Source organism: Lissotriton helveticus, chromosome 2_1 (assembly GCF_964261635.1).
Source record: "Lissotriton helveticus chromosome 2_1, aLisHel1.1, whole genome shotgun sequence".
NCBI lineage: Eukaryota > Metazoa > Chordata > Amphibia > Caudata > Salamandridae > Lissotriton > Lissotriton helveticus.
The window spans coordinates 1,187,770,909-1,187,798,893 of record NC_136059.1 but is presented as its reverse complement, the minus strand read 5'-3'; the positions used below and the strand labels follow the sequence as shown (position 1 = coordinate 1,187,798,893).

The 27,985-nt window shown below is 47.1% G+C and overlaps 1 protein-coding gene across 1 annotated transcript in view; it reads left to right on the top strand.

Annotated features, from left to right (window-relative positions):
• LOC144818542 (alcohol dehydrogenase E chain-like) overlaps positions 1–27,985 on the top strand; it is a 637,149-nt gene that overhangs the window by 508,836 nt on the left and 100,328 nt on the right. Inside the window, exon 6 of the mRNA XM_078676061.1 lies at positions 25,556–25,816. Coding sequence (XP_078532187.1) covers positions 25,556–25,816 — 261 coding nt within the window. The remainder of the gene's footprint in view (positions 1–25,555; positions 25,817–27,985) is intronic.

Here is a 27,985-nt window from a genome sequence, read left to right as displayed (position 1 = left end):
CAGTTGGATTACCTTCGTGGTCAAACTGGTGTTGATTGCTAGGGATAATGTAAGTTGTGCACAAAAACTTGAAATGTATGAGTTTGTGGCGATGGCTAGGTGAGACGAGATGTTTGTGTGCAGCAGGCCTCCATATCTTGTCGCTCAGTTGGCATCCCAGATCTGCCTCCCAGTAGCCCCTAAGTTTCTCATCATGGGTAAGCAGTAAGGGGACGCATGCATGGTATAGTCTCGAGACTAGACAGCTCCCGTCTCCATCACCGATTGCTAGGATCAGGGGGGTGCATTTGTCTGGTGCTAAGGGGATATGTTGGGATAGTGGCCCATAATCCTCTATGATTATGGTGCATCACGAAGTGATCCATGCTGGAAACAGTAGCGAAGCGCGCGTCAGTGGCGTGAGTAAGGGCATGCCCGTCAGGGAAGAGGTTCTTGAATGTGTGGAAGGCACGTCACGCATTCATGCACTCGACCAGGGTTTCCCAGGTAATGAGGAGCCACAGGTTATCCGACAATGCCAGTGAGGGTGAGTAATGTAATGAGCCCCCAGAAGCTGCAGGAGTTTTCTCCAAGCCCAGCTGGTGGTGAATAAGGATTGTGTATCTGTGGGGTCAATGGGGACTTTTCGCTGGGAGAAGGAAACTTAGAGACGTTGGAGCAGCCTGATCAATTTCAGGCTTGGTGTAGGGAAGGGTGCATCCGCGTGAAACCAGTGATGGGCATAGTGACATTGTGCGTCTAAGTAATACAGATGGAGTGTGGCATGCTGAATCTGCCCAGTTCATAAGAGAGCACCAAGGTGCCTCTGCTGACTCGATGGTACCTGCCAGCTCTGATAAGTTTTAGCAAAATGCCACGTAATGTAGTGCAGAATTAGTTGGTGAGTGAAATGGGTGTATTTGAAAAGAGGTAGAGGAAGTGGGGAAAAACTACCATTTCATTTTTATAATTGCGATTCGTCCAGCCATCGACAGTGGAAGGCGAGTCCACCATTCTACCTGTTTAGACAGCCTATCAGTAGTGGTGCTGTAATTTAACAGAATCACCTGTTCACCTTTCTCAGTAAATGAAAATACATAAATATTTTACCAGGCCATCGAAACAGAGAGTAGAAATTCACATTGAAGGGCCTAGTAATATCTTTGAGTGGAAACAACTTGGACTTAGACCAAATGATTGGGAGGCCAGAGTGGCAGCCGAAGCGGACCACCTCCTGCAGAAGTGGAACCAAGTTGTCTTCAGGGTGATATACAATATTATAGGGAAATAAGCAAGTGTCTGGGTCTGAACAGCAAGCCTCAGTGCATGTGATTCTCCTGGAAGTGCCAGACTAGGGGTGCCATGGCTAATATTTAAGAGCGAAGGGGATAGGGGACACCCCTGTCACTGCCCAAGTATGCATAGCAAAGGGGTAGGTCAGCGAGCTATTGGCCCTGATGCGTGCCATGGGTCAGTATATAAGAGTCTAATCAAGGAAGTGAAGTCATGGGGGGAGCCTAACTTGCAGAGGGTGGCATGGAGAAAGGCCCATGCCAGGGAATCAAAAGCCTTTTCGGTGTCTAATAGGGCAACAGTGGCCGGGATGTTGGAGGCGATTCTGTTTAGGACAGAAAAGATGGTGCGCAGGTTCAGGGAGGTGGACTGATGGGGGACAAATCCAGTTTGTACAGGGTGATAATTTGCTCCATCAAGAAAAAAAGGTGATTGGAAAAGGCTTTGGCAAAATCTTGTTAATAAACTTTAGAAATGAAAGGTGTCTGTGAGAGGTGTTGAGCCTTACCACATTGGTGTGGATCCTTATTAGGCTTGAGGAGCAGGGTTAATACTGCTTTCCGCAGAATCAGGGGACCAGTCTCAAGGGACTCCAAATACATGGCCAACAGGTGTGGCGCAAGAATGTGCTTTCAATGTTTATAGAATTCCCAAGTAAAGCCATCAAGACTAGGATCTTTGAGACTATCCTACATGTCTATGGCTTGCACGATTTCGCCACTAGAAATGGGCTCAATGAGAAACTATTTGGCAGCAGTGAGTCACACCATGGCTGTCTCCTCAAGGTACGCCATTTGTTCTGCGGTATCAATGGAGATCTGAGAGGTGTAGAGATGTGTATAATAGCAAAGCAAGGCCATCAGAACTCCCTTGTTAGATGTCACCATCAACACCCCAGCCAGATGTAGCTCAGGGCTGTAAGAAGAGCCCCTGAGGGTAGTAGATGTCTGGCCAATATGCGTCCCGGATGTTCCCACTCTCCATATCATCAGCCCTGGCATATTTCCCAAGAAAGAGCACCTCGCATTCAGCCAAATACTGATATTCGGCTAGTTCCCCCACTAAGCAAGCCAAGTCTCTACACGTGTTGTGCAGCACTCCTAAGTGCTTAGAAATGAATTTGTCCGGATGTATTCCTTAAAGGCCTCCCATAAGGTGGCCTCTGAGCCCACCAAAACCCAATAAACTGGAAGTTTCCACCACTGCCATGTGCAATTCAGAGTGGAAGAGTGTATCTTTGAGTACCATAGCAGGAAAGCACCATTGTCTCTCCAGTCCACCGCCAAAAGGGACATGCAGTGTAAGACAGACAGGGAATGGTCTGGGAATGTGTTGACCAAGTCTGTGACTGTGCCCAGTCAGGGACCTAGAGTCACAGAGATGAACCAGTGGTCAATGAGAGCCCATTCATTTTGGGGCGCTGAGCAGTGTGTGTATGCTGGGGTTTAGGCATGTTGCAGTTGCCAGGTGTTCCCAGAGCACAAAAGTGTCACAGAGGCTGTGAACAACACAGAGTGACAGTGGCTTACCAGCTGGCCCGACCGCCGTAGAGTCAAGGGAGGCATCCAACTGCAGATTAAAGTCACCACCCATAATTATGTGGTCAAAGTCCATGCTCCCTTTCCAAGCGTGCAGTGTCTGAAAGAATTCGGAGGAGTCGACATTGGGGGCATAAAAGTTAGGGAGCAACACAAGATGTACCGCTAGTGTCTCTGTCACCAGTGCTTATCTGCCTTCCTCATCCATTATGGAGGTAGAGGGGTGGAATGGGAGATTCTTGTGGATGAGAGTACAGACACCACATGAATATGTGCTGTATCATGAGTAGTAGCGGTGTGGGCCCCTTGTTGATGCAAATGTGTGTGACTTCCTGGGTGGGAGATGTGTCTCCTGAAAAAAGGCAATTTGCATGCTTGCTGAGATTATTACTGCAAAACCTGCTTGCCCTTTCATGGGTTGTTTATGCCTCTGCTGTTCGAAGACAGGAATGTAAAATGCACCGTCTGCGTCTTATGAGCGCCATTAAGGAGTGTAGGAAGCTCTGTGCAGTAACGTGTGTGCACGTAGGGAATTTCAATTGAAACATTTGAAGAAACAATAAATAATAACTCAAAAGTCTCATGATTCCCTCCCCCTTCCAGCCACCCACACCAGACAGAACCTAGCCCATTGAATCCCATTGCAAACATTCCCGTGAACCAAACAAACATGTAAAGTCACCATGATAGTGTGTACCAATGGGTAATGGCAACAATGCGGCAGGTAAGCCTAGTCAGTGAACGGATCTTATGAGATGGTGAGAGGAATGGGTTATAGTCCAGCAGGTGCAAGGTTAGTCCTGGGGATTGCTGTGTATTGCAGCAGAGGGGCAGGTGACAAAGCACACAGTGCCATCATGGAAAGGCATGGCTGGACCATTCCTTGGGATCTGCTGGGACCTTCTGTAGAGAATAGGATGGCACAAGCACTGGAATGAAGAACCGGGGGGCTATCGTTGCAGAGTGGACCGCCGTGAGGGCATGTGGTCCCGGGCGAGTTGCTTGCAGAATAATGGGCCTCCGATGGGGTGTCCAGAAAGTGTGCCTTCCCATCCATATTCATCCAGAGGCAGGCTGGGTAGAGCATGCTGTAGCGTAATCAAAGTTTCCGGAATGCTGACTTGGAGTCTGTAGACTTTCAGCGGGCCTCTTGGACCGCCATTGTAAAAGCCGGAAATTAAGAGATTGTGGAGCACTGCCACTGCAGGGGGCTGTTTTCTCAGGGTAACCTGAGGGCAACGTCTCATGACCGCCATTAAGGAGTGTAGGAAGCTCTGTGCAGTAACGTGTGTGCACGTAGGGAATTAAAATTGAAACATTTGAAGAAACAATAAATAATAACTCAAAAAGTCTCATGGTTCTTTTCCCCTTCCAACCACCCACACCTAACAGAACCTAGCCCAGTGAATCCCATTGCAAACATTCCCGTAAACCAAACAAACATGTAAAGTCACCATGATAGTGTGTACCAATAGGTCATGGCAACGATGCGGCAGGTAAGCCTAGTCAGTGAACGGATCTTAGGAGATGGTGAGAGGAATGGGTCATAGTCCAGCAGGTGCAAGGTTAGTCCCGGGGATTGCTGTGTATTGCAGCAGAGGGGCAGGTGACAAAGCGCACAGTGCGCACAGTGCCATCATGGAGAGGCATGGCTGGACCATTCCTTGGGATCTGCTGTGTCCTTCTGTAGAGAATAGGATGGCATAAGCACTGGAATGAAGAACCGGGGGGCTATCGTTCCAGAGTGGACCGCCGTGAGGGCATGTGGTCCCGGGCGAGTTGCTTGCAGAATAATGGGCCTCCGATGGGGTGTCCAGAAAGTGTGCCTTCCCATCCATATTCATCCAGAGGCAGGCTGGGTAGAGCATGCTGTAGCGTAATTCCAGTTTCTGGAATGCTGGCTTGGAGTCTGTAAACTTTCAGCGGGCCTCTTGGACCGCCATTGTGAAAGCCGGAAATTAAGAGATTGTGGAGCACTGCCACTGCAGGGGGCTGTTTTCCCGGGGTAACCTCAGGGCAACATTGTCTTCTCAGAGATTAAGCTGTCTGACAATTATTGGTCTCTGGGGGGTGGTTGCCGAGAGAGGGGAGTGGACCCAGAGAGTGGTGGACCCATCACACCACGAAGGTGGAAGTGAAGTTTGGTCTGCCCAGCAAGTCAGACAGCAAGCGTTCAACAACCAGGTCTAAGCTCCTGCTGTCGGTGGATTCTGATACCCCCGGAATGTGTAGGTTGTTGCGACTGCCTCGCATCTCCAGGTCTTCATTCTTGATGGCCACCCATTTTTGTAGTCTTTCCAGCCTTTCCAGTTGCTTTGTGGTCATTGTGGCCCCATCTTCAAGGCTCCAAATGCGTTCCTCTGTGAGGTTCAATCTAGCGAAATGTCAGTCCGATCACTCGCACATACTATTGAGGCGCCCAGAGAGGAATAAAATCTGTTAACAACGGCTCAAAAGCACACTCTGAGCCCTGCTCAGTATCCGATCCCCCTGCAGTTCCCAGTTCCATCATAGGTGCAGGCCCGCTGTGTCCATCTGCTTGGGTTTTTCAAAAGGTAGCTACTGCTGTTTGGAATTCTCCATACCATGTCTAAAGATGGATGAAAGGGAGTGGTGTGTGCCTAGTGTCTATTAGATAGTTATTGCAGCTAGCTCAACTGTACCCGAGGCAAGCTCTGCAGGGGCTCCGGATTCAATAGGAGTCTTTTGTAGTGGTCCAAAAGGGTAGGTGGTTTGGGGTTCCCCTTTGGCAGCACAACAACAGAGCTGGTGAGGCAGCCATAGTACTGATGCTGGGTGATTCCCAGGTGTTGTGGGAGGGGCAGAGGGCTATAGGAACCAGCCAGGATATGGGACAGCAGGAGTGGCACAATATCTGTAGCGCCCACTTGGCACGCACCGTGGCCTAGTTGCATGCAGATGCTATGTGGAGGTGCCTTAGGCTGGGGGGAGAGTCAGTAATGGTGTGGTGATTGTCAGAAGGCTGGGAGGCGGTAGCATGCAGTAGAATAGGCCAGGAAGTCTTACCCCAGGAGGCATAAGGCAAGTATAAGGGGCCCCTCTCAGCCAACACAGACCCTGGCAGGAGTAGATCAGGGTGAGAATGCGGTATGCAGGTGACCAAATGTGCAGGTGGCTGTGGCAGGCCCTATCCCCAGTCAAGAGAAGTGAACAAAGATCAGTCCTCAAACTCAGCAAGGGGGAGGCAATGCCCACACCAGGCCACTTAAGTCACCATCCAGATTGCCACAGGTACACACGGCAAGTGTAGCCCGACCATAGGGCCCCAGTTGGGCAGGGCCCCTGTCCATTGCTGCCTGCTGATCGGTGCAGTGCCCTCTGCGGACACTAAGACAGAGCTGGTAGAATGTGTTGGATGGAGTGGGAATCCACTCCCCCAATCAGGAGTGTGGTTGTGGGAGCACCAGTTCCTCAACTGTAGCTGCAGGGAGATGGGCAGCTCAGCCCCATCCTCTCAGTACATCACCCGAACCGCCGCGGCAGGCCTGGAGGATGTTGGCAGGCCACTGAGCCCCAAACACGAGCGTGTCCAGGACTGAACAATGCGAAGACAAGTGCGGCATCCTTTGTGGTTGATAGGGTAGAGCCGGGGGACCCAGTGAGGGTGAGGTCCAGGGGCCTTGATACCTCAGTCTCACCTGCGGCCTGTGTCTCTGCAGGGCCTCTGAGGTTTAGGCCGGGCCACCAGTTACTCCGCTGCTCGTGCCATCACAGTGACCTGAAGTCTTCCTCAATCACCTTTGTCCAGACAGCATTGGTCGTGGGGAAGCTGGATTACATTCAGGATCTGAGCGGATATGAATTGGAGCCCATTCCAGCCGTGATTTAGGCTAAATCTGCCGGAGCTTAAAGGCCATGTGGCCATTATGGTTGCCGGCTTGGCCACCCTGATATGACAGAGTGTTAAGTATAGGGTTGGTGGTGATAAAAAAGGGTCTGTTAGGAATAAGTAAAGGGTACAGCTGGTGTTTGGTATGAGTAGGAAATGTGTGTTTGTAAGTATTAACACCATCAGTGCTGCAGCAATTCCCCCTCTGTGCTGCTTCTGATTTATTCTCATTGTTCATGACGAGCTCAGCTCGTCATGAGCACACGAGCAGTGTACTGCATGACGAGCTGAGCTCGTCATGAGCATCGAAGGGGTTAAAGTCAAGTATAAACTGGGTTTATTTTATTTTGGTGATGTGTGGATTTGATAGTGGTATAAGACAGAGTGGTGGTTTGTGTAAGAGTGAAGATGCCATTGCATGGCAGGTGGGATAGAGAGGTGTATAGATGTGGCTTGTGGGGATTTGTAGTGGTTGTTGAGACATTGAAGTGTGGAAAGGGTTTGTTTACTGTGAGTGAGTAGTGTGCATTTGCTGAGAGTGTGTTAATCTGTTTTTGGATGTGGATGGTTTAAAGTTGTAGCTGGTAAATGGTGGAAAAGGCGTTGTTTCTGGCCCTAGGCCTGACCTGTCTTGAACAGGCCCAAACAGACAACTGCCCTTGTCCTCTCTGCCCTTAGCTGAGCTGTAAGGTTAAATAGCCCTAGACCAGGTGATCGTTGGCCAATGGGAACTCTAGTCCTAACTCTAACCGATCAGAATCCTAGTTCCAAACACTAGAGCCAATGGGAGACCTAAATATGACTATATTACACAAATCAAATCCACACAGAACGTATTGTAGAACTGTCTGGATCATATATTTCTAGTTCAAGTTCAAGTTCGATTACTTGTATTACGCACTACTCACCCGGAGGGTCTCAAGGCGTTTGGGGGAGGGTTCACTATATGTCGAAAAGCCAGGTTTTAAGTTCTTTTCTGAAGGAGATGTGGTTTTGAGTAAGGCGGAGGTGAGTGGGGAGTGAGTTCCAGGTCTTGGCAGCAAGGAAGGAGAACGATCTGCCGCCCATGGTGGATTTTCGGATGCGCGGGACTGCGGCGAGGGCTTGATTGGACGATCTTAGATGGCGGGTGGGTTTGTAGAAGGACAGTCGAGTGTTGAGGCATTCGGGTCCTAGCTTGTAGAGGGCCTTGTGTGCGTGGGTGAGAAGGCGGAATGTGATTCTTTTGTTGACGGGAAGCCAGTGGAGGTCTTTTAGGTGTCCGGTGATGTGGTCTTGGCGAGGGATGTCTAATATGAGTCTCGCTGATGCGTTTTGGATGCGTCGAAGTTTTTTCAGTAATTTTGCTGTGATTCCGGCGTATAGTGTATTACCATAATCCAGTCGACTCGTGACCAGTGCGTGGGTGACAGTCTTTCTTGTCTCATGGGGGATCCATCGGAAGATCTTTTTGAGAATGCGAAGTACGTTGAAGCAGGAGGATGAGACTGCGTTGACTTGTCTGGACATCGAGAGAGAGGAGTCTAGGATGAAGCCAAGGTTGCGTGCATGGTCTTTGGGTGTGGGTGCTGTGCCCAGAGCGGAAGGCCACCAAGAGTCGTCCCAGGCAGAGGGGGAAGGTCCTAGGATGAGCACCTCCGTTTTGTCTGAGTTGAGTTTTAGGCGGCTATGTTTCATCCATTCTGCTACTTCTTTCATGCCTTCGTGAAGATTGGTTTTGGCGGTGTTAGGGTCTTTGGTGAGGGAAAGGATTAACTGGGTGTCGTCGGCGTAAGAGATGATGTTAAGGTTGTGTTGACGTGCGATGGAGGCGAGTGGACTCATGTAGACATTGAAGAGGGTGGGACTGAGTGAAGATCCTTGTGGTACGGACTTCAGTGGCCTCTGAGTTGAATGGGGGAAGTCGGACTCTTTGAGTTCTCCCAGTGAGGAATGAGATGATCCAGTCCAATGCTTTTCCTTGTATGCCGATATTGCTGAGGCGTTGTATAAGGGTGCTGTGGCATACTGTGTCGAAAGCTGCGGAGAGGTCGAGTAGAATGAGGGCCACTGTTTCTCCGTTGTCCAGTAGTGTTCGGATGTCGTCAGTCGCTGCAATGAGGGCGGTTTCGGTGCTGTGTTTGGCTCGAAACCCGGATTGAGATGGATCGAGGGAGTTGTTTGATTCAAGGAAGGCGGCGAGCTGGCTGTTGACGGCTTTCTCAATGACTTTGGCCGGGAATGGGAGGAGGGATATGGGTCGGTAGTTTTTAAGTTCAGAGGGGTCTGCTGTGGGTTTCTTCAGGAGGGCGCTGAGTTCGGCGTGTTTCCAGCTTTCTGGAAAGGTGGCAGAGTTGAAGGAGCAGTTGATGACATCACGGAGATGAGGTGCGATGATGGAGTCAGCTTTGTTGAAGATGTGGTGGGGCAGAGGTCGGTTGGTGAGCCCGAGTGGATTGAGTTCATAAGGTGGATGGTGTCTTCTGTGGTGATTGGGTTCCAGGCGCTAAGGTTGTTAGTGGGCGGGGTAGGATCTGAGAGGGGTGGGGAGGGTTGATCGCTGGAATTATTCTCGAAGCTGTTGTGGATGTCGGCAATTTTGTTGTAGAAGAAGGAGGATCGCGCATCGCAGAGGTCTTGGGAGGGAGTGATGTCGTTGGATGCTGCGGTGGGGTTGGTGAATTCTTTGACGATGTTGAAAAGTTCCTTGCTGTTGTGAGTGTTGTTGCCGAGACGGTCCTTGAGTGCTGATTTCTTTGCGGATCGAATCAGTTGGTGGTGTTTGCGGGTGGCTGCTTTGAGGGTGGTCATGTTGTCGGTGGTTGGGTTTTTTCTCCATGTTTTCTCCAGTGTGCGGCATAGCTTCTTGGATTTTTTAAGGTCATCATTGAACCAGGGAGCCTTTTTGCTGGTTGAATTGATCTGGTGCTTTTTCAGGGGTGCTAATTCCTCAGCACTGTGGGTGATCCATTGTTTGAGATTGGTGGCCGCTTGGTTTGGGTCCAATGAGAGGGTGGGAGGGTTTTGGTTGAGTGATGTGAGGAGTTGGCCGGAGGTGATTTTTTTCCAGTTTCTCCGAGGAATAGGTTGAGGTCGGATGTGGGTCAAGGTGGTTTTGTAGCTGAAGTGGACACAGCTGTGGTCCGTCCAATGGAGAGCTGTGGTGCGGTCGAAGGAGATGTGCTTGCTGGAGGTGAAGATAGGGTCGAGCGTGTGTCCGGCTATATGGGTGGGGGTGTCAACAAGTTGTTTGAGTCTGAGATTGGCCAGGTTGTCCTGAAGGGTGGTGGTGTTGCTGTCGTGTTTGTTGTCAAGGTGGTAGTTGAGGTCTCCTAGAAGAATGTAGTTCTCGGAGGCGAGGGCATGTGGGCTGACGAAGTCCGTGATGTCATCGCTGAATTGAGTGCGGGTACCTGCAGGCCTGTATATGAGGGTGCCTCTAAGTGTGGTCCTAGGGTCGGTGTGGATCCGAAAGTGGAGATGTTCGGCGGTTGCAAGGTTATCGTCGGAGCTGGTCGTGATTTTGATGGTGTTCCTGTGGATGATGGCGATGCCTCCTCCTGTTTGATTGGTGCGGTCTTTCCGGATAATCTTGTAAGCTTCCGGTATGGCTATGGCGATGTCGGGTGCTGATGATGTGTTCATCCATGTTTCTGTAAGGAAGGCGATGTCCGGTGACGCAGTGTCGAGTAGGTCCCAGAGTTCTGTTGCGTGTCTGTGGACCGAGCGTGTGTTCAGCAGGATGCACTTCAGGTGGTTAGAGTCGGAGCTATTTTGGGAGGAGGATGATTTGGTGAGGGTCCTGAAGCAGTTGAACTTGCAGGGGAGGCAGGTGAATGGGCCGTGGGTGCGTCCTGGGGTAGCTACGCAACATTGAGGAATGCGTCTGGGGTTGAGGGCGTGGAGAGTTGCTGCATCATATGTGAGTCTAGTGGTTTGGGTGCGGTGGGGACCAGGGGGACGGGCGCTGGGCGCGGGCCAGGCGCGGACGGGCATAGACGGGCTTACCTTTGGCGCACCTTCGGCGTGGACGCTGCGCGTTGGGACATCTGTCTTAAGTGGATAGTGGAGGGGGCGGAGCATGGGAGGGGCAGCTGGGAGGCGGGGAGCGGGGAGGAGACACGGTCCACGAGTGACCAAGCAACAAGCAACAAAATGGACGGGCTAAAAAACGAAACTGGGACCACAATGATCACAATAAGTAAACAGGCAATGCAGCGCTATTTGCAGTACAAGAAAATTAAAACAGGCGATACCAGGCGCTATGCTCGCCTCTAGGCGCTCTGGAAATGCAGGCAACGTTGGATCGCGCTCACCAAGGCAGGCAATGGGGGTCAGGAGCAGAGGCTGGGCCAGGCAGTCGCCAATGCGAGTAGACTCGGCAGGAGGGGGGGGCAGTCAGCCAGGAGATCAGCCAGGAGATCGTGGGGGAGCGACCGCTATGGAACTAGTCCAGCTGGTCATAGAGGAGCGTAGGGAGGATCGGGCTACTTTGCCAGTGGGTGGGAGGGGCAGCTGGGAGGCGGGGAGCGGGGAGGAGACACGGTCCAAGAGTGACCAAGCAACAAGCAACAAAATGGACGGACTAAAAAACGAAACTGGGACCACAATGATCACAATAAGTAAACAGGCAATGCAGCGCTATTTGCAGTACAAGAAAATTAAAACAGACGATACCAGGCGCTATGCTCGCCTCTAGGCGCTCTGGAAATGCAGGCAACGTCGGATCGCGCTCACCGAGGCAGGCAATGGGGGTCAGGAGCAGAGGCTGGGCCAGGCAGTCGCCAATGCGAGTAGACTCGGCAGGAGGGGGGGGCATTCAGCCAGGAGATCAGCCAGGAGATCGTGGGGGAGCGACCGCTATGGAACTAGTCCAGCTGGTCTTCATCTGATCTATTTAGAAACCAATCTACACAGCAGAATTATCCACGTGATGCATTTGTTGCTTGTAGATAACAGGGAGCACATGAGCTCAGCTTCTTTGTTGAATCTTGAATTATTAATGAATAATTACTTGTGTATTCTTGTATCTGTACATAGATATATAATTAACCTTGTTCCTTTGAATACAGTGCTGCCCCCATTCCTTTCCTATTCCATCCATGGCCTCCTATCATATAAATCTGAGTCAATATGATATTTTCCCATAGGTGCATCTACAAACCAGTTTCTGTATCCACCTATTTCAGGTAACCATCGGTTCTTCCGTAAGATAATGTTCTGAATGACTGGGTTGATCGAGGACACATTATTTCTGTTTGATTTTACAAGGGGATTTGTGTTTTTTCCAGATGTTCCAGAAGTACAAGTTGCTCACAGTTGAAAAAGAGGCAATATTCGGGCAGGTCGAGACACCCCTAACTCCAGGAATTCTGAGTGTTAGGCCTCTATGGGGAATGACCTCTGTAACTGGGAATTACAAGGTCTTTTCTCCACAGATTTTCCAAAATTCCGCGGAACTCTTCTGCTCACATTTACCACCTGCTCCCAGCGGATGTATGACGCTACAACGCATACTTTTACAACGCCTACCTTTACATCGCAAGTTTTACAACGCATACCATTACAACGCATAATGCTTTTGGGCACTGGATAGTGAATAGTTTAATTTACTATTCCAACTCCAGTCCCCGTGGATAGTAGGGAAGGTGTTGGATAGTACATTAAACCTATTCCCTATCCTAGAGCGCCCCCCAGCGCTATGCGTTGTAATGGTTTGCGTTGTAAAAGTTGCGTTGTAATGGTAGTTTGTTGTAAAAGTTTTGTTGTAAAGGCTGTATACCGCTCCCAGCAGTGGGTAAGGGTCCGTTAGAGACAGGCAGTGCCTCTGCACTCTGCCTCTGATCTGGACCCTTGGTTGTTTTACTGGGTGCATTTCCGCACTATTTCAAATCAGGAACAGCATTCGGACACTTGATAATTTGGGGTCCATGAACTCTGGTCCACTCAGAATCGACGGGGGCAGTATTCCCCCTACACAAACCACTCTAGCCGACCGACCTCTAATGAGGGCCTGTGTGTAGGAGCTCACTCATGATCCCAAAGTGGGACTGGGAAACACATTAAAAGTGAAATTGTAAAAGATGCCTTTAAAAAATATCTATTTGATTGTTCAAGAGAATGTGTCAATTAAATACTTCCAAACTTTAAAATTCATTTTTTTAATCAAGCTCAAAGTGGAATTTTACCGTAAAGTGAGTACGTATTCAAGCTGTATACCTCTAGTTTGGTGGATAGACCCCTGTACTACACCCCCTGGCCCCAAAAGAAACCCTTAAAACTTTTTTTTTACCACTTTCTGCCCAGATTCTTCCTTCTCGGTTTTGTTCATACTCATCTACCTCAGGTATCTCAAAATGCATTCTTTTAGTTATCGTTTTTTCTAAATTGTGCATGCGATTTAGGGCGGTGGTTCCTAAACTTTCGATTTCTGTGGACCCCACTTAATCATTACTGAAACTCGGGTACCCCCACTGAATCACTAATGGAGTCTAGGGACCTCTACCTATTCATTGCTGGAAGAAGAGGACCCCGGCCTTAACAATTTCGTTGATCTGAACTGTAAATGAATGCACAAAAAATACAGAAACAAACGTTCATCAAACAAACGCACAAATGATGAAATAACAGATTATCCATGATGGGAGGCAGTACATTTTCAAAAGTAATACAATCCTCTAAAACGGGAGGTGGACAGGAGCAAAGCTTTATTTAACTGCCTGTCTGAACTAGACTCAAGCTCATAAGCCAGGCGTGACTCATAAAAGGGGGTGGTAAAAAATACTACAGGGCCTCATTTATGAGGCCTTGCGTCACTTTTACGCCGCCGGTGCGTCACTTTATGTGATGCACCAGTGGCGTAAAAAATGCGCCTTGTTGCTCCATATTTACAAAGTGACGCATCTAGGTAGATGCGTCACTTTGTAAACCCCTGCGCCACATTATACCTGCGCCAGGTATAATGTATGCAGGGGGGCGTATTGACGCAAGGAGGGTCGTAGGAGTGACGCAGTGAAATCTATGAGATTTCACTGCGTCACTTTTAGGACGCCGTTGCGTCAAAATCTTGCGCCTGCCTCACAGCAGGCGTAAGACTAACGCAGGACCTTTCACATGGGGCTTGCACCATGTGAAAGGACGCATTACTGGAGTTGTGTCACTTTTGTGACACACTCCAGCAATGCGTCACTTTTGCGCTTAGAGATACGTCAGAAATACTGACGTATCTGTAACTCCTTGCGACATGATGCGTCATACATTAAATATGACGCATCAGGAATGTCGCAAGGAGTGCGCACTGAGAAGTGACGCATCGCTGCTTTCACGCAGTGATGCGTCATTTCTCATAAATGAGGCCCATAGTTTTTTTGTTGACTACAGGAGGGAAATCACTCTGGGATAGGTTAGATATTGATTAGGGATGAAGCGTAATCATGTGCAATTAACCAAGAATTCAGCAAGATTTTCACCCAACTTATCCCCGTCTTTTAGCAGTATTTTCTTATGCAAAATGTCCCCTCGCTTCCAAAATGAGCAGGAGGAGGTATTTTGCTCTAAGATTTAGAGCTAAATGGGCTGTTGGGGTAGAGTCTTTCCCCAGCTCAATCCCAGCTAGTTCGTAAATGAGTTCACATAATAGCAGTAAGAAGCAGGAAGCATTTTCCAGTCCTTGCAGGCTTTTGTTCTCAATGTTCTTCCTGAGCCCTCTACGGAATAGTAAGATCAATTTTTCAACTCTCTTTAACCAAGTTTCATTCTCATCCTAAAGCAATCTGGCGCCTGCCTCACTTAACTAAAAGTGATCAATATTTCCTGAATGTTTTTTTGTAACCAGTTAAGTGCAGTCTCCTCTCTCTTCTGGTTCTCTTCACCCATTGGATGTCTTTCAGAATGATAGACCACCACTTCCTTCTTTATATTTTGTCATCCCTTGAAATGTATGTCAGTGCCTTTGTTGGCATTCCATCCTCATGGCATTCTCCAGCTGCCACTCTCTCATAATTTTAGCATTCCCTCTTCATCTTCGTCTTCTTCACTTCTTTACTACGTATCGGTTGGTGTGCCTTACAGCTCCACCCTCAATACCCTCTTAATGAAGAAAACTTTACTTTCCTAAAAAATGTCTTGGCTTTCTTGGAATGATCCCACATGTTTCCTATTTAGGCAGTTGATTTGGCTTCCTTCACTCAACTTGTTTTACTTTCCCTCCTTAAGTTCAATTTCGAACTTTAACAAGGATGCAATTCTCGTTTTTTGTGGTTTAAGCTGTCACCGTCGATTTCAAGCAATCTAACTTTCCGACTTTCAGTATTCACAAAGGGCATTTACAAGTAGTAAATACCCTTTGTGAAATAGCGAAAGTCGTAAAGTTAGACTGTCGTCTAACTTTACCTTTGTGAATCGGGCCCTATGTTTTTAAATGTGTACATTGTGTCAAAAACAATTTAATTTCCATTGCAGCAGTCTGCCGTGATACTCTTATCAAAACATGAGTTTTTTTCTCAGACTGAACACTAAAACCAAAAAGATTCTTGGTTTACTCAATGGTCTCTCCTTGTCAATATCTCTTCTTACAGAAATGCTCCCCTTTCATCGTTTTTTAAAGATTTGTTATACCCACACACGGTGTCAATTTTCATATGTATTCATTGGTTATGCTAAAGTGTTTTATTAATTAGAAACATAATACCTCATTCAGCTAAACTAAGTTAGCATGACTAGGCTGAATCAATCTTGCATTGACATCTAACCCTGTTTGCATTAAGAAAAGTGTACTTTAATTTGTAGTGAACAATTTCTCCACAGGAATGTATACTGTGTGCTTTTCCGTTTCTGAAACTAAGCCAAATAGAGCCTAGTCCATTGACTCACTATTAATAAATTGTATTAATTGGGTTCCTATTGAGGAAGCCGTGCAACTTTCAAGACCCTTACCGCAAGCATTTCTTAGAGTTCATTCGTAATTCAACTATCCATGGTATTTCTGCATTATATAAATGTGATGTAATTTTTTTCATTTAATATGCGCACCACATTCATTAATATGCAGTAGAAGTAGGTGTTCCTAGATGTATTTGTTGAAGTAAATTTTAAATTTAAATGTTCATTGGTCTATGTCTTGAGTTATTACTAGTCCAACCCTGCCATACCATTAGACATAACTAAGGGCTAGATATACAAATGTAAAGAATTGCTATTTCCTATTTGTGAAACACTGCAAATAGTAATAACGAAATTGCAATTCAGTATGTACGTACAATTTAAGGCCATAAATTGCGAGTCGCACGCCAGCCGCATCGTAATTTTGGAAATTGCTAATAGTGATTTCCAAAATTGGGCATGAGGTCGCAAATTGTAACCCCGACCACAGAGAAAGGAAAAACTTGTCATGGGTAATCACCCTTTAATCAGGAAGTGCCTCACAGTACCTCTCTGGAGACCAGCCGGAGTGGATGTGGAATGGAGTTGGAGTACAGCTGCCATTTCCAGCACAGACTTTCAAAAGAAAAAGATCTTGCAGGATATGCAACAAAAAATGAATGCTGAAGGAGTCACCGAAAGCTGCATCGATGAGTTCTTGAAGAGGCGGTATGACCTTAGGTCGCGTACAAAAGAAAGGGTGGTGACCCCTAAGCTGTACCCTCACCCACTGCACTGGAGACCATGGTCGAAACCACCTTGGAGCCTGAAGCTGTTGTGAGAATCGGGACCATTGACATCTCAGCACCTGGAACATAACAAAGTAAGTGTGACTTCTTTACTATTGCCACGTCTCAGACATTACATGTAATAAAAAAGTCAGCACAGGAGTCAATGTATACATTTATTGTGGTAGTGCTTTCAAAATATATGCATTAATATCTCATCACATTAGTGATTAAACAGAATTTCATTATTTCCCGCAGATCTCTCCGAGGAACAGTGATGACACCAATGTGGAGGGAGTGGGGGATTCAAACATGGCAGCCGGAACCCATTCCCATTTACCCAAGCACAACTCCAGCACAATGGAGCACTGCCTCATTGTCATCACAGGTAGCATTATTGGAAGACGACAAAGTCACTCTGCCGAACCAATTCCATCCAGCACCCATGTGTGAGGCAAAGACATCAGCATGTTGCAGGGCAAGTGCACAGTAGACACTGCGGGGCACGTCAGGCTGTAGATCCTGAAGCCATTGCCCAGTTGTTTTGAGGCCTTGAGGCGCCATGATCCAAATTCAGTGTCTGCACCATAAGCAGAGGAAAATCATGAACAGGAAGATGCAGCAATGCATATCATTTGGCTTTGCCATCATTGGGGCACAATTGACAACCATCAACACCAAAATGGAGAGCCTCACCTCTGCCATGGAGAAATTATGCCAACACTTGGTGGATGACCATGCCTATCTAAGGCATCAAGACAGAAGTGCTGCATCTAGAATGAACGGCCTAACCCTTTCTATAGGACTTTTGACCAATGCCACTTCCGCCCTATCCAGGAAAACAGTTACCCTGCAGGTGGAAATGGGACATGTTAGAAATGGGGGTCTCTAGTTGGCGGAGGTAGGTACCTTTGTCCAAATAGGGACTCTTGCTTCTAGTCAGGGGTAAGGGGGATACACTTCTAAAATAACCCCTACTCACCTCTTTGGCAGCTTGGCACGAGCAGACAGGCTTATCTCAGAGGCAGTGTGGAAAGCATTTGTGAACACATTCAGCAATACAGTGAAAACACTACAAATGGACACCACACGAGTTTAGAAAAAGAAGTAATCTTTATCTAAACCAAAAAAAGACCAAATGAACAAAATGCACAATACAGTAAAAAATATGACTTTCGGATAGTAGAAATAGTTCAGTTCAAAGCAAATTGCAGATGCACCACTTTTCACACAAAGTACTTTGGATGCGTCACACAAACAAACACAATAGGCCACAGGGAAGGCGATACATCGCTTCCTTACACTCAGGGAAGGTGATGCATTGGTTCCTTGCTCCGGGGCAGGTGATGCTTTGGTTCCTTACTGCTGTGCAGAGGAGTTGATGCGTCTGTTCCTTACCGGGGAGGAGTTGATGCGTCGATTTCTTACTACGTTCCTTACCGGGGAGGAGTTGATGCTTCTGTTTCTTACTGCATCCCCCAACGATGTGACATACTTGGCGCCTCAATGCGTTGTGACAATTCAGGAAGATGCATGGATTCTTGCAGCTGCACGGCAGGGCCTGCGTTGGGATCGGTGCTGCGAACTCGGACTTCGGAGATCGTTGCATCCGATGTGTTGTGCAGTGATTTCCCGAGACGCAGCAGGCGCTGCAACGTTTTTTTCGATGATGTGTCAGAAACATGTACAGATGCGTTACGCGTCTCATGTTGCAGTGATTTCCAGTTCCGAGCGGAAAATAGTTCTCTGGAGGTTCAAAACAACAGCAGGTACCTCTTTGCAAGTCATAACTCCCATCAGGGCAGTTCAGGGGAGCTGGTGGTGAAGTCTTTGTGTCTCTGAGACTTCAGGACAGGAGGCAAGCTCACTTTCAAGCCCTTGGAGATCTTCCTCAAGAAGGAAAACAAGAAAACAGCAAAATCCTTTCTCCTCTCATTGGCAGCAAGTAGCCACTGCAGGCCAACTCCAGACAGCAAAAAGCACAGGGTATTCCTCCTCAGCTTCTCCGGCTCTTCTCCTTGGCAAAGGTTCCTCTGGATTTCCCAGAAGTGATCTAAAAGTCTGGTGTCTGGGCCCCTTTCTTATACACAAAAATCCTTTGTTCTCTGAAGGCAGAGAGTGTCTGTACCCAGCCAAAACCAGTTCTGTCCTCACTGGTTCAGCTTCCTGGCAGGAGGTGGAGACAGCATTGTGGAAGGCAGACAAGGCCCATTAAGGTGAAAGGAAATCGCCTCCTCTTACTTTAATTGCAGCCCAGGTCTATTCAGCCCAGCCCTGACTCATCAGGCTCTCTGGAGCCACTGCTCCTCCCCAGCCCCAGTAATCCAAAGCCAGACATGCAATACACAACCCTAGCAGAGGCACACTGGATGGCTAGGCAAGAAAAGACCTACTTTCTAAAAGTGGTATTTTCAAACACGGAATGTAAAGATCACCCTCACTAAAAGATAGATTTTAACATTCTGAGTTCATGTATATCAAACTTTATTTTTCTACCTTGTTCCAGGGGCAGTTATGTTTATAAGAAGTTATAAACAACCCCCCCCCCATGTTATCCTATGGGAGTAGGAAGCCTTGCAATTGTTAAAAACAAAATTGGCAGAATTTCACTTTCAGGGCATGCCACACAAATCAGGGTATGTCCTACGTTTCACAAACAATGCACCCTGCCCACAGGGGTACATTGGGCCTACCTTAGGGATGACTAACATGTAAGAAAAGGGAAGGTTAGGGAGTGGCAAGTGTGTGCACTTGCCAAGTCTACATGGCAGTACCAGACTGCACAATGCTCTGCAATGGCAGGCCAGAGTTATATTTACAATCTGCTTATGTGGGTGGCACAATCAGTGCTGCAGCCCACTAGCAGCATTTGATTTACAGGCCCTGGGCGCACCAAGTGTACTCTACTAGGGACTGACTAGTAAATCATATATGCCAATCATGGAATCACCAATCCTTCATAGCAATTTACAGGGAGAGCATATGCACTTTAGCACTGATCAGCAGTGGTAAAGTGCCCAGAGACATAAAACCAACAAAAACAGGTCAGAAACATGAGGCCAAAAATGCAAAAAGTCTAGGGATAAACTCGCTGAACAAACCAGGTCTAACAGGACACTTTAGTAATGATGTTGCCGGTGGTCTAGGCCAGATCCCGTCTGCATTTGAAGTGCTACAGAAAGCACAGATAACAGGTGGTGCTGGAGATGCCCCTCTGGATAGTGAAGTCCTCTCAAGTGTTATCAGGGTCTCTGCCAGTGATGCACGTGCCCTGCAACGCAGCAGTAGCCGTACTCTTGCTGGAGCACAAGTAGGGGCTGGCCATGTTGGACGTAGCCACAGAAGGCAGTGAAGGGCACATTATATTGTTTAGTTATTTTGGCATAGTTGTATCATTTTTTGATGTAACCAACATCTGCTTTTAGTTTACTAACCACTTGGTTCTCATAGAGTTTAGAACTTAAACAATGGACATAGTAACGTAACATTAAAGGTTGCTTTAGTTTGCTGCATTAACACTGGTGTCATTATTTCAATGAGTGTACTGTCACATAGAACTTACCTTGAGAAGTAATATGTTGCAATGTGATCCTGTCCACATCTCCCCTGCACTGATGTACTCTGATCTCAAACCTGCTAAAGTGGTGGTTTATAATCCTCATCTTCAGAATCAATGTCATCCAAAGTGATGGGTAGGATGCTTCTGGTTGCTATGTTGTGCAACACGGTACAAGTTGCTTCAATTTTGCAGGCTGTCTCAGGAGCCTACTGTTGTGCATCTCCACTCTTGCAAAGGCACCGAAAACTGCATTTTAGCTTGCCAAATGTTTGTTCAATCACCGCCCAGGTGCGTCAATGAGCAATGTTGTAACAGCTTTTGTTTTGGTTTGCTGGGGCAAGGTATGGGGCCAGTATCCTACACCTTAACGCATACGCACTGTCACCTGGGACAAATAACGTAAGTGAGAGCATGCAAAAGCCTCATATTCATATGTGTTATTATGCAGCATCACATTACCTAATAAATAGCCATCCTCAAACTCCCCTCGTTATAGATGTTGGTGTATTCCACTGTGCCTGAAAATGTGTGAGTCATGGGTGCTCCCTGGGTATTTCGCCACTATATCTGTCATTATCTTATGTGCATAACAAACAACTTTGATATTGAGGAAATGTGTATTTTACCTGTTCCAAAACAGTTATTCTGTAACGGCTGGGGTGCAAATAGAAAGTGGAACATGCGTTCCATCTACACACCCTAAGGCATTGAGGGATTTGGTCACCCAGTATGAAGTTGAATTTTGTTCTTTGGATTTCATCTGCATTCCTATGGAGGTATATGTACCTTTTGATGTTTAGGAGCATGGCATCTAGGAACCTCAGAAAAAAAACGTGACAGCACACTTTGTAACACACAACCAGCAACAGCAATCCCACCCTGGTAGCTGCCTGAGGCCACAAAGTGCAGTAAGAACAATTCCTGCACATGAGTAGGGAGGGAACTGCTGTGCAATGTACTGCTTTGACAATATGGTTTCACCAATTCAGTCAAATCTAATATCACTGCACTACCTGTATTCCTCAAAGATTTCCTCCTCTGTCTGTTAGAAAATGGTGAGACTGGTTCTAAAAATCTTTCCCTGGCTCCTCGTCCTCTAGTGAGCAGGCACTAATCGCATCCTCTTCGCAATCACATGGAGAGCAGCCATTGTGGAAACCACTGAAGTATTCTGGGTCAACTTTTATAGTTTGCACACAGTTATCAATCAATCAAGCAGGAAATATAAAGCGTGGCTAATCATCAGTGAGGGTATCCAGAAGCTGGGGTTCTAGTTACCAGGGCTGGGCCAGTAGAACACTCAGGTGTTGAATGCCTTTTGGAATTTCAGGAGAGAGGTGGTGTTCTGAAGGTGCAAGAGGAGGCCCTTCCAGGATTTAGCTGCAAGGTAGGAGAAGGAGCGTCCTCCACTGTTAATTTGATGGATGCGGGAGGTGCGAGGGATAGGGAGGCAGAGAACAGGTGTCTGGCCGGTTGGTGGAAGTTCAGGTGGTGGTTGATGTGGGCTGGTCCTTGGTTGTGCAGGGCCTTGTAGCTGTGAATCAGCATCTTGAATTGACCTCTCCTCTGCATGGCGAACCAGTGGAGTTTCTTGAGGTGAGGGGTGATGTGGGTCCATTTTGGGAGGTCGAGGATGAGTCTGGCCACAGAGTTCTGTATTACATGTAGTCTCTTCAGTAGGTTGGTGGTGATTCTGGTGTAAAGTGCCATAGTCCAGGTGGCCGATGGTTAGGGATTGAGTGTCGGTATGCCTGGTGTTGATGGGGAGACCTTTGAGGATCTTCCAGAGCATGTGAAGAGTGAGGGAACAAGCAGAAGAAACTACATTGATCTTGATTTCATGGTGAGTCTGCTGTCTAGGATGCTGGCAAAGTTATGTGCATGGTCTGTTGGAGTGGGTGAGTGTCCTAGTTTCAGGGGTCACCAAGAGTCTTTCAACAGGGAGGTGTTGTTGCTAAACGCCAGCACTTCCGTTTTGGCGGTGTTGAGCTTTAGGCAGTTGTATCTCATCCAGTTGGCGAAACTCGTCATACACCTGTAGAATTTTCTTTTGTGGTGGTGGGGTCTTCGGAGAGCGAGGGGATGAGCTGGGTGTCATCTGTGTAGGATTTGAGATTTAAACCATGGGCTCTGACGATGTTGGCCAGTGGGCCCATGTAGATGTTGAACAGAGGTGGGCTGAAGGATGAGCCTTGAGTAATGATGCATAAGATGTTCTTGAGTTCTTGAGTTCAGATGTGAACAGTGGTAACTGGACTCCCTGAGTTCTTCTGGTGAGGAAGGAGGTAATCCATTTAAGAGCATCTCCTTTGATTCAGATGTGATGTCTTTTAATGAGGGTGTGGTGGGACACGGTGCCAAATGCTTCCAAGAAGTCAAGGAGGATCAGGGCATTCTTTTCTCCTCAGTCGGGGAGGATTCTGATGTCGTCAGTGGCAGCAATTAGGGCAGTTTCAGTGCTGTGATTGGTGCAGAATCCAGATTGGAAGGTGTCCAGAAGATGGTTACTCTCCAGCTGTTCAGTGTGTTGGCAATTGAAGGCTTTTTTGAGTACTTTGGTGGGGAAGGGGAGCAGAGAGATGGAACAGTAGTTTGTGAGTTTGCTGGGGTTGGCAGAAGGTTTCTTGAGTAGGGGTTAGCCTTCTGTGTGTTATTTAGAGTAGGTGATCGTGGTGATAGAGGCATTGAAGAGGGTGGTGAGCTTGCTGCTGATCTACTTGCTCCAGAGGTTGAAGATGTGGTGAGGACAGGTGGCCGTAGGGACTCCTTAATGGACGGAGTTCATTATAGCTGTGGTGTCCAGTGTGGTTAGCTGGTCCCAGGTGGTGTGTGTGTAGTCGGGTTTTGCTTCAGTGACAGCAAGCTGGTCATAGTGGTCAGAGGGAGTGTTTTGAATTTCAAAGTTCTTGCAGATGGTGGAGATCTTGTTGTGGAAGAAATCTGCAAAGGTGTTCCAGAGTTCCTGGGCAGTGGTGATGATGTTTTCTGTGACTGAGGGGTTGGAGAACTGTCTGATAATGTTAAAGAGTTCTCTGCTGTGGTTGGAACTGGCTTCAATGCGGTCCTCCAGGGTTTTCTTTTTCATCTCCTTCAGAAGCTGGTGGTAATGCTTGAGGGCTGCTTTGAAGGTTACTCTGTGGATGCCTTGCTGGTATGCCAATTTCCTTTCTTATTGCTTGCAGTTGGCTTTGCAGTTTTCAGCTCTGTGATGTGCCAGCTGGCCTGTTTGGTGGATCTCTTGCATGTACTGGGCCTGATGAGTGTGATTCTGTCGGCATTGTCGATGATCCAGACAATGAAGTTCTTGACAGCTTGTTCCAGATTGGGTGCAGTGTCAGGGTGGGAAGTGTTGATGGACTTAGTCCACTGGCTTTCTGACACTTTGTTCCAGCTGCAGTGTGATGCACTGGGTGGCTCGGGGGCAATCCCGAAGGGGTCTGGTGATAACAAAGTGGATGATGACATAGTCTGTCCAGGTGAGTTTGGTGGCATGACTGTACTTTACTCTGTTGCTGGACATGAAGATGATGTCCAGCGTGTGTCCTACATTGTGAGTGGGACTGGAGGCTGGTTGGGTGAGGTCAATGTTGTTCATGCTTTCAAGGAGGTTGGCGGTGTTAGTGTTGTTAAAGTTGTCGAAGTGGAAATTGAAGTTGCCGAGGAAGATGTAGCCCTTGGAGTCAATGTTGAGTGGTGCGATGAATTCGGGAATGGCGTTGCAGAAGCTGGAGCATGGTTCTGTAGGTCTGTAAGTGCAGGTACCCTTGATGGTGGATTTGCAATGTGTTTGGAGTTTGATATTGAGATGTTCCATGATAGGTACGATGTCTTCTGCCTTGGTGGTGCAGGGGATGTGTTCTTTGTAGATAAAGGTGAACCTGCCTCTGTATTTTTTGTTGCGGTCCTGGTGTGCTATCTTGTAACTGATGGGTGTTACTGAGGCGATGTCAGGAGCTTGAGCCAGATCTCGGTGAGGAAGTTGACGTCAGTGGGAAGGTGTTGATGGTGTCCCAGATTTCAGTGGCAAGGTTGCAGAGTGATCGGGTGTTGAGGAGGAGGCAGTCAAGTTGTTCGGACGCAGCCATGGATGACGCGGTGGTGGTCATTGTGGTTGTGGGTGCTCCAGTGTGGCAGGAGAAGTGGTAGTGCAGACAGGTGAAAGGTCTTGCCGTTGATCCTGGAGAGGTGCAGTAGCAGTTGTTGTTACAGAGTATGGAGTCCAGGGATCAGAGTTTTGCGGTGGTGTATCTGCAGCTGGCAGGAGAACCAGGGTTCCTTGTGCTCGGCGTGTTCCTGGTGTGGATGGACATGGATGGGAGCAGACTAGCTTGACTTTGGTGAGCCGCCAGTGCACCTGCTGCTTGCGTCCTCAGCACGGCCGCGCTACAGCCTCCATTAAGTAGGTCCTGGAAGGTGGTAGGGGTGCTGGGTGGCTGTTTGGCAGGTGGAAAGTGGGGGAGAGAGCGGCATTACGCAGGCAGTTAAGCCGGAACGTGGCAGTTGGGCAAAAGAACACTATGAGCATGGAGACAGGAAAATAGTATGCAATAAGTTAAAAGAACAATACAGTAAGTGACCAGAACAAGCAAAGAATACAGCAATAGAAACAGCAAAGGAAAACAGCGATTCAAATGGGAAAAAACACTACGAGCACACAACAATGAAGGAGGCAGGCAATTACAATGCAATAAGTGGCCAGAACAATACAATAGAGTATGTGACCCGAACAAGCACAGGAAAACAGCAATACAGGGAATAAGGCAGAAGGCAACAACAGGAGAGAGGAGACCTGCAGCACAGGCAGCAAGTGGGAGCTAGGTCAGGAACTTGCTCAATGGGGCCGTGGCCATCATTAAGTAAGTCTTGGGAGGAGGAAGGGGAGGTGGGTGGGCCAGGAGGGTGGCAGAGAGTAGGGGAGAGAGCGGCATCAAGCAGACAGGAAAGCAGCAAGCGGGCCAAAAAATGCTACAAGCACGCAGTCAGTAAAGGAAATAGGATATATAGTACAATAGATCAGAACAATACAATACAGAAAGTGAACATTGAGTTATTCTTAGTTCGTATCAGGGTAGAGGCAGAAGTTTCTGTAGGAATTGTCTTTATGGCACAAACTGAATCGGAAAAATTTATGAACAGTACAAAATTACATAAAATATAAAGGAGAGCCAATACTCACATTTCAGAGCTATTTTATGCAGAGATTTCACCTGCAAGCAGACAAAGTGTACGGCTGAAATACTAGAGAAAAACATGCAGGAATTGACATGATAATTCCCATTCCCACATGTTATAGCCCAAAATCTTCTAACACCTATTATTTCTCCTGACTTTACCTGGAACCTTGGTAATAATAATTCGGGGTGAGGGGATAAATAGTATTATACAAGACCACATGTAATGAAGGCCATCGTGTGAAATCAGGTGTGTTGGTTGGCTGTTGGTCCATGTTAAATGTATGGTTGAGACGTGGGTTTATCATGATAGCTCTCATTTATCATTGTCTTAGTTTCATAAGAAGCTGCAGTTCAAGGGTTGTCGGGAGATTCTTATTAGTTGGACGGGGCAGATATGGGCGAAATAGGGCCCAAACCATGTGAAAGAGTAGTGCAGCATTAATTTAAATCCAAAGCTTCTCCATACAATGCATTTTTCTGCTCCTACCTTATTAGTTCAACCTTCAATTTTTCTACCCTCAATTCTCTATTTTCAGGTTCATGCTGGGTCTACTTGTGTTATTTATGGTCTGGGAGGAGTTGGCCTATCGGTCATAATTGGTTGCCGAGTTGCTGGCGCTGCACGAATCATTGGAGTGGATATCAAAAAGGATAAGTTTGCAAAGGCAAGAGTATTAGGAGCCACTGAATGCATCAGTCCCCAGGATTTCATCAAGTCCATCCATGAGGTGATCACTGAGATGACGGATGGGGGTGCGGACTACACCTTTGAGTGCGTTGGAACTACAGATCTTATGGTATGTCACTTGTACTCAACTGAAGGCCATTATTACTGCAAAAAAATGAAATGCACAGCACAAAAAAATCAAAGAAGAGCAAGAACATATCTTACGTTATGTTACCTTTAAGGAGATTTGTATAGCACTGTATTACCATTGGTATAGTCTAGCAGCTCTTTTGAGTTTGGGTACCTCTATGCCCCAGTCTTGAGAATCCCAACAAAGGCTGTTTTCAGTTTGAGTAGGATCATTAGTAACTGTTGGACTTATCCGTTTTCGCAGGATCATCCCCAAACCTTTTTTTTCATTCTCCTGTTTTCTGAATACATTTAGATTGGCTTTTAGGAATCTGCACACTTTACCACTGTTAGCCAGTGATAAAGTGCTTGTGCTCTCTATTTCAACTTTAGCTTACACCCGATTAACACATTTAATTTACTTGTAAGTCCCAAGTAAAGTGGTACTTCATATACCCAGGGCCTGTAAATTAAGTGCTAGTGGTAGGCCCACAGCACTCATTGTGCCACCCACTTAAGTAGTTTTTGAAGCATGTTTCAGGCCGGCCATTGCAGCCTGTGTGTGCACTTTTAAACTGCTGTTTCAACCTGCCAAAATAAACCTTTTGCCAGACCCAAACGTTCCTTTTTAATACATATAGGTTACCTCTGAGGTAAACCCTAACTAGCCCATAGGGCAGGGTGCTGTGTATTTAAAACATTGGACATGGACTTTTAACTTTTACATGTCCTGATAGTGAAAAATTCCTAAAAACATTTTTTACAAGGACTATCTCTCCCATCGGATAACATTGGGTTGCCTTATTCATCATCATCAACAATATTTAGCTAGCAAGGGGGGAAAAGCACTCGGCCCGACGGGGTCCCTGTTGACCTTTTTAAACATAATCTGGAACCGTGGTCCCCCATATTGACCAAAGTTCTTGAAGCCTCATGTGCTGTTGGGCTTGTTGAATCATGGTCAACTTCAATCCTTGTTCCCATTTTTAAAAAGGGAGACTGCCAATGCCCATCGTGTTATCATCCTATTTCCCTGCTAGATTCTCTTGGGAAGGTTGCCGGACGTATAATTTTGGAACGTCTTCAGAATTGGGAAGTCGATCTCAATATAGTATCCGACCTTCAGTATGGGTTTAGAGAAGGATTAGGCACAGTGGAACAAGCCCTTAACTTGTCCCTTTTAGTGGGCAAATATGTTAGTGCAAAGGGTGGGCATTTATACATGGCTTACATAGACATAACAGCAGCTTTTGACTCCGTAAGCCATTACAAATTATGGTCAATTCTCTTAGAAATGGGAGTAGAATTACCCATTATTAACTTCCTTCGCAAACTTTATTCTGGTGCCACTGCAAGAGTGAGGTATGGTTTGGAACGGGAACTCAAGGCAGCATACGGCGTGGAGAGGGGGTAAGGCAGGGCTGTGTCCCGGCACCCTTTCTTTTTACACTTTACACCAATGTTTTGGAATTAGCCATGTTAGAGGGGTGCCAGGACCTGCCCCTTATTGGGAAACGCCCAATACCCGCCCTTCTCTACGCCAATGACGCTGTGATTTTAGTTGGGACTCCCCTGGAACTTCAACGTGCCGTAGAGAGGTATCATAGTTTTATGGCCAGTTTGGACCTTAGAATTAACATCAAAAAACATTTGTAGTGCACTCAGGACCTAGACTTAAAAAAACAAGGGACATTTTTATTGAAAATACAAAGTTGGAGAAAACAAATACATACCCCTACTTAGGGATTTTAATAGATGACAAGTCTTCTTGGAAACAGGCTATCGACGCAAGAAAATTGCTTTTTCTGAGGGCAACTACCGCACTTGTAGCCTTTGCATAAAGGCTAGGAAAAAGGCCACCAATTCAAATAATTAAAATTTATCAAGCAAAATTCATCAGCATAGTGACCTATGGAGCTGGGGTTTGGGGACACGGAAAGATGGACGCCCTACAAAAATTCGAGAACAGCTTTGTGAGATTTCTTCTTGCAGTCCCACTAAGTTCTTCGACTTATTCTTGCCACTTAGAATTGGGTTTGATGTACGTGTCTGACATTGTTAAACTCCAACCAATTCTCTTGTGGCATCGTGTTTGGTCGTCCACAAAAACTGAATTATGCCGAAGCCTTTTGCGCGATTGCCTTTTGCTCGAAAATGGGTATAGGATCAG